The following is an 11,078-nucleotide window of genomic DNA, read 5'->3' on the forward strand; positions in this document are numbered from 1 at the left end:
CAAATAGACTGAAGGATGGAACAACCGAACAACCAGTCACTATGACGTGCACTGAGCACCAGGGGGCGCATGTGGAAAATGGTGGGTGTCAGCAGCAGGTGGAGAGTGTGGGACACAGTGGGATGGTGGAGCAAGTGAGCGGGGGCGCCATACCAAGGCAGGGCACTGGTTGCTGTCATCGGGGTGAGCCTCTTGTGGTTTACTGAAAAGTCTTTGCTCCCGTGTGCCATGGTCCTGCCAGATGTTTGTACCTGCTGCCGGTACCAGTCCTGCTCGCACCCGCTGCCAGCACTGGCCCCGGCCCCGGCCCCGCTTGCACCCTCTGCCGGCACTGGAGCCACCACTTGCACTCACTGCCGGCTGCTGGCGCGGGCCCCGCTCGCACTCGTAGCTGGCACTGGAGCTGCCGCTCGCACCAGCTATTGTTAGCAGGTGTGAGCGGTTGCTGCCGGCCCTGATTGCCCCTGAGGGCTTCTCCACCTCCCCTGCTCCATGCTGTCAGCAAGTGCAAGTGGGGCCGGCACCATCAGCACATGGGAGCAGTGGTGGCAGTGGTGGGGGTGCCAGAAGACAAGGAACCAGGGGCCATGGCAGGAGGGGCTGGGCGGGAGCACGGAGGATGGCCGAAACCCACCCGTGCCCACCACCGCCTCGTGGCCCACAGTTCCTTTCAAGGAGCGTGAATTTGTGCACTGGCCCCTAGTATTTCAATAAAGTAAAAAAAAAAAAGGGTATTAAGAAAAAATCCAGCTTTGGCTGGGTGGCTCAGTTGGTTGGGGTGTCGTCCAAAAGGCTGCCGGTTCGGTTCCTGGTCGGGGTCACATCTAGGTTGCAGGTTCGATCCCCAGTGATCAGGCACATACAGGAGGCAACCAATTGATATTTCTCTCTTGCATTAATGTTTTTCTCTCTCTCTTTCTCTCTAAAAATCAAAGAAACATATCCTCGGGTGAGGATTAAAAACATACTTAGAGCCTCTAATAGAGGAGGATATAGTATAAGGCTAAAGACTATTTGAACTTGGAATAAGTAAAATTAAGGAATAGTATCATCTCACCATTAAATATTTTAATGATCATCCTATACAATAAAGAGCTAATATGCTAACTAGACCAAACAGCAGAACGACCATCTGAACAACTTTCCAGACGACCGTCCAGATGAACTTCTGGACGAAGCCAGGGCTGTGAGGGCCGGCCGGGACTGCAAGGGCTGAGCCCCTTGCACAAATTTCGTGCATCGGGCCTCTAGTATCACTATAAGATCTATAAATGTTCATGCATCAGGCATGCTATTATTAGTCTCATTTTTTTTTTATCACTTAGACATTTATATGGCCAATATTCAGAGAATAATTTGAAATGAGTAAAACATTTTTCTCATAAATATGAATGTTCTGAATTACAGTATTTGTGTGTTAATGAATATCATTTAATAGAAATAAAAATGTAAATATATTGTCTTGTCAATTCTCCAATTTTTACATATTATAGCCTAGTTTAATAACTTTTCAAAACAATGGTGCTGTTTAACTGGTTTTTACACAATGGTTAAACTGAGTAACAACTAATTTTATTCGATATTTATTATGTGTCATGCATTAAGCCAAGGGATTTACATGTTTTGTCTACCATTAGCCTCACTTACCATAAGAGGAAATTGAAGTTTAGATAAACAACGTGTGTTCTCCAAAGTCCGCCCAGCTAGTCAAGGCAGAATCAGACTGCCCCAAAGCTGGTGCTGGACTTGATGCTATCCAGCTCCATAACCGGAAAGCGATACCCAAGGGCCCACTGTAGCCTTAACTTTGACATAAGTGAGGCAAAAAGATAGAAAGGGGCAGTCTTCTCCTTCTGAAAATAAGGCACACGTGATATGTTCAGTACCACTCGCTTCCCTTACCTTGCATTTTCTTTCGGAGTAAGAGTGATGTCGCCGTCGGGGGCGATGTCAATCTCGCAGTGCTCAGGCTGGATTCCTATACCGAAGAGCTGGATGTCCTGGGAGGTATCTGCTCCCACCCTCGTGTGGTCCTAGGCACAGAGTATTAAAGAAAGTAAAAACCGCCGCTTTCAGGAGCACTCCAATGCATTTCGGTCTCCCTCTCCCTTTCCCCTGGTGCATTCCCTTGCCTTTCCCTTTCCTAAGCTCCAAGGGCCCTTCTTATGCTTCTGTAACTTGTTTCCTGAGGCTATGCAGCCCAACTGGCTCATTTCTACTACCTTTGTAACTTTCTACGTAACCTTTCTCTTATAATTTGAAAAAAAAAAAAAGTAAAAACCCACACTGACAAGTAACTTAACAAAAACTTATCACAGTCAATTTCAATAACCCAACAGCAACTACATGACAATATTAAATGAATCAGAGATGCAAGATGTCTAGAGCATTGTAAGTAAAAGCTTACCGTAACTTAACATGCTATATTAAAAAAAAAATTGAAAAGGATTGGGAGGGAGGGTGCTGATCAACAATGATTAGATACTGCTTTAAAATATAAGGAACTCACACTTGACAGAATAACCTGTGTTCTAATTTTAACTTGACAACCTAGTATGTATGTGGCCACAGGCAAGCCATTTCACTGAGCCTCAGTTTCCTGTTTTACAAAACTGGATAATAATATCAACTTGATTTATTTAACAGGATTCTTTTAAGGATCACCTGAGTTAACAGTGAAAGTGCTTTGAAAACAATTATATAAATTCAAGAACCACTAAAATTAATTTCATGGAAAGTTATACTTTATAAAATATATAACTTTTAACATGCTAAAAATAGATGAGTATTTACTACTAATATTAATAGAGTAGTGAAACCTGTAAGTTATACAATGTTCAGGTTAGTGTGGTGTTAAGGACCTCAAACCTCACATATACGTGAACTGTGATTCCTAGTTATTCAGACCACTGCTCATCCCCTTTGCCTTTTCTTTTGCTCTAAAAATCATTTAACTATTATGATAACAATACTTTCTATTCCACCGAGAAAGCATAAGGCCCGATCTCTCAAAATTAAGATTTCAGAAACAATTCCTTTCCCCTAAATCATTTCCTGAATGAACAGATCCTTAAGTGTTATGGACTCTCAACAAGTCAGGTATTATTTATGCTATAAGTAGAATTAAAAGGAGGATAGAAGACTGAGCTCCTTGCTTCAATTCTGGCTTATTCCCCACTGCAGATCGGAATCCTTAACAAGGTGCCTAAATCTTCACAAGGGGTAATTTCTCTTTATTTAGAGATTTATGTGTATGGACAGTATATAAAGCTGCCTTCGAGTCTTTGACAATTATTTAAATACGTATATACATACACTTATATACCAACATAACTCAGAAATTGTTTGTATATAATGAAAAATGGCCTCATGCTCAGCTGAGCGCCCTACGTCTTGCTTTTCCCTTAACAAAATATGCCAGCATTTTTAAAAGTATGATTTGAGAATATGTGGGGTCTCGGAGAACCATTCAAGGGGCTCATGAGGTCAAAACTATTCTAAAAAAAAAATACTAAGATGCTATTTGTCTTTGTGCTCTCATTTTATCACAAGTACACAAGTATTTTTCAGAGGCTACATGAGGTGAGATGTCATGGCTTTGAAGATGAATGGACTGTATATTTGTACATGTTTGTATTTTTAAATGGTCTCTATATTACCTAATACAGTGAGTATAGATAGAAATAACTCTGATACATGAAAGTTCTTTGGAGTCCTTGATACATTTTTAAAGAGTGTAAATGGGTTGTGAAAGTTTGAGAATGGATACAGTAAGCTATCCAACATGGTCAGTGACATACCCTGGGGCCAAAGTGCCAAATTCAAAAGGCCCCATCCCTTCTCCACACTAAATGGTGATTATGGGACCAAACATTATTTTCTGAGGATGTATGTCTACAAGAGATAGATATGGAAGAACCCTAGCTGCCTACCACAAGAGTTTGTTTTAGCTTCTGTTCATCTTGAGATCGCCTTAGAATTGCTCAGAAGCCCAACTGTGACTCTCCAGAACTTCTCGGGATCTCTGTGATTGAACCTGAATATTGTCAGCATCCGTGTCGCTACAGCCAGAGATCACCTACCTTGACACCCCCAGTTGCCCATTACTGGCCCTCTGATGCTCATGCTCACAGAAAACCAGTCCCAACTGCACGGCATCAGAAAAATACACAATAGCTGGTTTTCATTCTCAATAGTGACCTGACCATACTATGAATCCTCTTACTTTTAAGGAGGGCGAAGCTGGATACAAAAATCAAAATCATGGGGACAGATCCCCAGATTCAATTTTGAATTGTACATGAATGAATCAGGATTGCAGCTATGTATTTATATACCCTTTTACCTTTAAGTAGTAAACCAGAAGTTCATTGAGAGCAGGGTCTGCATTCAGGTTGACTAAGTAGCACTTGTCATCTCCCACCTTAATACCAGATGTCTCCAGGGAAATCCCCATACTTTCAAGTTGTCGTTGTCTCTCCTGTGCACAAAGCAGGCAAAAACAGGGAACTCTATTTGTTGTTGTAGTCACCAGATGTATCCATGGAAAGTGTAAGTCACTGTTTCTGAGGACAATGCCAATGAAATTACACATTCCACTCAGCTCAACCAAGTTTCTTACAGTCTAAAATGTGTGACATCTTGTGTCAGTGTTCTGGGGGCACCAAGGGTGAACCAGACACTATCTTGCCCTTATGGGGCTTACCATCTAGTAGAGTGGGAAGACCACATAACTGGAGTCAAAAGAGGAGAGAGAGCCCTGTGTCACTAGAGAGGAAGAAGGTGCTGTGGGCTTTGCAGGAGGGAGGTCATGATGGGTGAAGAGACCAGAAAGGCTCCAGAAAGAGAAAAAACTTAAGGTGGTTCTTGAAGCGTAAGAAGAATTTCAACAGGAAGAAATCAGGGAGTAGCAAGATAAGGGCAGGATATTCTGGGGGAAGGGCACAGAAAAGCATAGTAAAGACTCTGGTAATACTAGAGGATTTCAGGTGCCAAGAACCCCTAGTAAATATGGGAAAGTAGTGAGAGATGGGGTTGGAAGAGCAGATTGGGTCCCTATTGCAAAGGGCTTTGAATTCATTCATCCACTCACTCACTCACTCACTCACTCAAGACATCTGTGTACTAGGTACTGATCTAGGGCTAAGAATACCACAGCAAACAAAACAAGGCCCCCCTCTTTCATGAAAACTTATATACTAGTGAGAGGAGATAGGCCATAAAAAAAAAACAGATGGGTAAATATATATAATTTCCAATGGGGTTAAGTGCTATGGAAAAATATAAAGCAATGTAAGAGGGATAGGAAGATAGGTATATGTGTGACAGAGACAGAGAGAAGGAAAATATATATAAGAAACATATAAGCAAACAGCTGGACTAGGTCCCAGTTACTGCTTTCAAGCTACTTGACTGGGAAAGACACGAGCAGAATTAGTCCTTGCTTTATATTTTATCTCAGGTTAAGTTCAGATAGCATCAAGCCCAAAGAATCATATACACTGAACAAACTATGATGCTCTGTATGCTACCAATTCTCTGTCAATCAGGTAGCCACGTGCTATGCCAAGTAATCTAGAATCAGAACAGATTTTTGTTTAAATGTGAAAAGCAGGAAATATTGAAGATATTTCTGCCCTAGCTGGTTTGGCTCAGTGTATAGAGCTTCGGCCTGTGGACTGAAGGGGACTCAGGTTCAATTCTAGTCAAGGGCACATGCTCAGGTTGCGGGCTCGATTCATCCCCAGTAGGGGGTGTGCAAGAGGCAGCTGATCAATGATTCTCTTCCATCATTGATGTTTCTATCCCTCTCTCCCCTTCCCCTTTGAAATCAATAAAAATATATTAAAATAATTTCCTGTGCCATCCCTGTTCAAATTCAGTGCTTTCCAAAACTTTTAGCAAATGCATGGACCAAACTGTACTTGGTCAAAGACATAAAGCCAGTGTCTAACTGGTTTCTGCAGCCTGTAGTTCAGCAGAAGGAGGTTCTCAAAAGACTTTTTGAGGATGGCAAGTGACTGACAGTACAGAAAAGACAGCACATGGAAACAAATCACAATGTTTTAGGCCTACATCATCAAGCTACCTGTGCAATTTCTTCTGTTTTCCTCAGCTTCTCTTCCCAAGTCACTGTTAGTTCTTTTATCAGCTTTTCGGACTCTTCAAGCTTCTCTTTCAGTTCAGGGGCCTTCATAGCCTTTAAAATGAAACCAGAGAGATCTGATTTTCTAATTTTTCCCCACCATTATAACAAGACAATCACTTATTGTCTTTCTTAAGCGGTTATCAACAGTCTGTTGGAAGCAATAAAGTCACCCACTGTCAGGGTGGAGTTTAGACCTTGATTAATCAAATGAAATGTAAGAGGCAAATGACTGCTATTATTTAAAGGAGAAAAAGAAATACTAGTGCTCTGAATTAAATTGATAGAAATCATTACAGAGTAATTTTACCCATCATACTTAAATTTCGCATTTAAAGACTTAAAAAGATACTAAAGTTCATCTTCAAAACAGAAAATAAGAAATTAGGTTACTTAAGCAGATTTCTTTTTCAATAAGACAGAGATCAAGGCACATCACCAATAAAGGCATTCCAGTTACATTAACCTATCAGGAAAGGTGAAGAGTCCTCTCACTTATTTTAAAATTTGAATCAGGCCCTTTAAACTACTTTTCTTATTGGTGGCACAAACTTAGTGTATTTATTATTCACTTGGAAGCCAGACATCTGGTTAAAAAAGCAGTAATTTCCCTCTGAGTTTGTCCAATGAGAATAACTAAGTGGTCTAAATACATATATATGCAGCTTGTAAATCTTGGGAAGCCTTTACTTGAAACAATACACTTTGACATCCTATGATAACATCAGTATAACTCTATTAACCCTATGAACAAGAGTTTGGAACAGAAGTTGAAGGGGCGATGATCTACCTGGGGGCTAGCTGAGTATGTCTGAGTCTCAGTATTAATAGAGCCTGAGAGGGACATTTGGTGCTGGAGACACACGGGAACATTCTAGGTCAGGGGTGAGCATCCTTTTTTTGAGTATGTGCCAAAACCAGCAAAATCTCTGACTCAAAATTCTTCTGCGTGCCAACCCTAATTTTTTGAGAACATGTTACACCTACTTGATATCTCTTAAGGTGTACGTATGTGACGAACCTTGAAGAAATAATAAAATTCATTTGAGCGACAAAAACACAGTATATGATGATGAAAAATACATTTATTTTTTAGTGGTCGGATCTAGGAAGGCAGGGAGAGTTAAGGCATAGGCATAGAAATTGCTCTTCACCTCTCTCGTCAATCCATGTCTATGGTCTTTAAGATAACTTGTTATGTAAAATTATTTATTTATCTAAGATGCACCTACACTGAATTTATCTGAAAAATAAAAAAGTTGGTATTAAGAAAAAAATTGTAAATGGAAGATTATAAGAGAGGGTTTCTCGTGCCAGCAAAAGTTACTGGTGTGCCATGTTTGGCACGCATGCCAGGGGTTGCCCACACCTATTCTAGGTGAACCTGCTGTGGCTCCTCTCTCCTTTGGCTAGGCACTGTGCTACCCACCAGGCCAAGATGACATGGTCACAGTGAAATGGCAGATTCAGACTAGAGGAAAAAAGTAGAGCATCCACCTTAAACAAATTCCAGACGCTTTACACTTTCCTCCCAGGATCAGTACTCTCTTCAAAGGTTATCAGCATTTTGGTTTTTCAGGTGTTTGCTACCCTTCAGGGCATCAACAGAAAAACATTATGCTTGATGCCCTGACTGATGATTATAACGATGATAATAGTAACAGCAACGTGTGTTGAGCACTTATGTGTAAGGCATTGTGCTAAGTGCCTTCCACTATCAGTGTTTTACTAGGGTTAGAAATGAAAAAAATTAATAAAACAGGTTTTTTGAACTATAGAAGCTCACAGCCTGAGAGAAGAGAAAGACATGTAAACAAAAAATTATAATACAACTGCCAGTTAATTAATGGGGTACTCAGATCTCAGGCTTTACTCCTTTTTGTTTGTGTTATCTCCTTTTGATTACTTTGGTGATTAGATAAGCCAATAGATAAAAAGTAGTATTTAAACAGTGCCTGGTACACAAGTACACAAATACTCCACCCTGATAGTCTCCCAACCACCAGAAGAGGGTCGTGTGTGGAATGTGAACTCAGAAGCCTTAGATACACACCCAAATCTGGCAAGTGGACACATGTGACTTAATCTAAGGAACTTGGCTCCCCCTCAGGCACACTGCCTATTTCAAAGGGGACAGTGCCTCACCAGGTAACTTGCCTAAAGCAACAGCTATTTGGAAGAGGATGCGATTATTAAAGACTGGGTAAAGTCGAGGAAAGATGGCAACAATGCACAATGTTGTTTCCTCTCAGGAGCTAATATAAATTTTAAAAATATGTATTTCTGAATTTTCCTAATATTTAATTATCCTTGATCATGCTATGTTCCATGACTTAAGGTGGAGATGACACACAACTAACTTATCTGAAAACTGCAGAGTGCTTTGGGAATACTGTTTACAATATTAATAAAACATCACAATTGGTTCTTAGGATTTCACATTGGAAGAGACCTGTGCTCTCAAGGGCCACTGATTTCCTGCAGCAAACAACTTGGTAGTAGCAACAACTCTCTCTAAATTGTCTGCTTCCTCCACTATAGGTTCCTTGGACAGAAGTCTTTATTACTCATGTTGTCCTCACAATGCTTAGCATGTAGCAGACGCCAATCAACACTGAAATGTTGAGCCACATGGAGATGACCTAGAACTGCAAGCAAGCATGTCCTTACCACTCAGATATCACAAGACAGAAACTTCAGAAATAGGGAGCACCAGGCTGATTTTTTATTTTTAAATTATTGTTGACTTAAAATATTATACTAGCCTCAGGTGTACAATACAGTGAGTAGACATTTATATACCTTATACAGTGTTCACTGCAATACACCTAGTACTCATCTGTCACCATATATAGTTATTACAATATTATTGACAATATTCCTTATAATGTACATTACCTCAGCCTGCGAGAGCTGCTCTCTCAGTTTCTCGACTTCCTCCCGCAGTTCCCGGATGACTTTTGCATTGGGATCCTCATTCACGATGGCATGGTTAACAATCCTTTTGGCTCGATCTGCGTATCGCAATGTGGAGAGGGTCTCTTCATAGTTGTCTGCTGCTGGGCTAATGGTGGCTATCATAGAGGTCTGGCTGTTGCCCCCCAAATTGTCCTGCAAAATTTCAAATAGCATCTTAGGAAATAGCACTTCATGCACAACATGTATGATGAAAGCAGTAAACATGCATGCATGATACTATGGAAATGGGTTTGTATTTCACAAATAATTTTATGACAAGATGAAATGTGGTCTCTCTATATTCATAACAATGAATAATGTCCATCAAACATTATAATGAAATAAAAGGCAATGGAAATTAGTTTTCATTCTGTGTTCCTAGGAATTGGGATAGCAGTACAATATTGTCAGGTGTTCTTTGTACATTTAGCTTTGCACACACGTTTCAGCTGTCACCTCTGACACAGCTAATTTTTAGTTGGTAAAAAACACTGGACGCTGAATTACCTTAAGAAGCCAAGTGAGGACTGAATCTCGATAAGGCACAAATTTGTTTTTACCCTTGCCAGCTGCCTGGTCAGCCAGTGATGAGATAACCAACCCCAAGGTTGTCAGTGATCTGCCAAGAGAATAATTTAAAAATTAGTTTTATAGTATGTTTATTTTGTTTTCAACAATCCTTATATGTAATAAGTATAAAATATGCAGAATAAAGCCCTAAAGTTGATACAATCAAGTCTACATTATTTTGTCAAGAAGCTGAAACAAAGAAAAACAAAAAGTAACTCCACATTAATTTAAAAGAATGAATTTAGAATTCCTATAAGAATCTCTTCTGGTTAATCACAGGACCTATAAAACATTCATTTCAGAACCTAGAAATGTACATTTAAAAGATCACACTGGAAAACTTTAATTTACTCCAAATATTATGACACAAGTCTAAACCATTTACTCTTTGGGTCTAATTTGGGCCATACTGGCCTCTGAGTTTGTTTCCCAGAATAACCATGTGATTTGCAAAGTTTCCTTCCACTACCTGTTATAAGGTATATAACTGTCCATCTGCTTAAACCTGGTAAGTTTACTTCACGTAGTTATTAGGTTACAAAAACAAAGATCTACCCATGCAGAGGACAGCATATGGCTACTCTTCCAACCCTGCTACTCAAAGCAGCATTGGCATCACCTGAGAGCTGGCTAGACACAACTCTGAAGACGCCCAGGCCTACTGAATCAGGACGAGTTAAAGGGGGCTCCTCCAGGTGACACATATGCACATTAAATTTTAAGAAGGCCTCGTTGAAGGCTACCCAAAATGATAAATACATTTAGTTGTCTTGGCCTATCTCAAAATGTGATCCTGGGATGAGCAGCATCATCATCACTGGGGACCTGGTTAGAAGTGCATTTTCAGGGCCCTCCCCAGACCAACTGAATCAGAAACGTATAGTGGGGACCCAGCATTGTGCACTTCAGCAAGCCCTCCAGGTGATTCTGATGTAGGCTAGAGTTTGAGGACCCCTGGTTTAGGCTACTGAGCTCTCCCTTGTGGCTAACACATGTTCTCTGCACCTGGAAAAAAGAGCACCTAGAACAGTGGTTCTCAACCTTGGCTGCACATTAGAATCACCTGGGAATCTTTTTTTTTTTAATCTATTCTTTATTGATTAAGAAATTACATATGTGTCGCTGTCCCCACGTTACCCTCTACCCCCCCCCACCCCCCGCCCTTGCTTCTTTTTTTTGTTAATCCTCACCTGAGGATATATTTTCCACTGATTTTTTTTTTTTATGAGAGAGTGGGAGGGACTGAGGAGAGATGTGAGAGACACTTCCATTGGTTGCCTCTTGAACATGCAACCCAGGCACCTGCCCTTGACTAGGAATCGAACCCTTGAACCTTTGGTGAACAGGCCAATGCTCTAACCACTGAGCAACAGTGGGAATGCTATTTCTCATGTAGATGCAACAT

At 40.7% G+C, this 11,078-nt stretch overlaps 1 protein-coding gene across 1 annotated transcript in view; it reads right to left on the reverse strand.

Moving 5' to 3' along the window:
- The window catches only part of KIF13A (kinesin family member 13A), a 112,170-nt gene that overhangs the window by 51,893 nt on the left and 49,199 nt on the right, over positions 1-11,078 (reverse strand). The window contains 5 exon segments of the mRNA XM_015564138.1: positions 1,903-2,033; positions 4,346-4,480; positions 6,089-6,199; positions 9,044-9,256; positions 9,611-9,722. Coding sequence (XP_015419624.1) covers positions 1,903-2,033; positions 4,346-4,480; positions 6,089-6,199; positions 9,044-9,256; positions 9,611-9,722 — 702 coding nt within the window.

Source organism: Myotis davidii, unplaced genomic scaffold, assembly GCF_000327345.1.
Source record: "Myotis davidii unplaced genomic scaffold, ASM32734v1 scaffold279, whole genome shotgun sequence".
NCBI lineage: Eukaryota > Metazoa > Chordata > Mammalia > Chiroptera > Vespertilionidae > Myotis > Myotis davidii.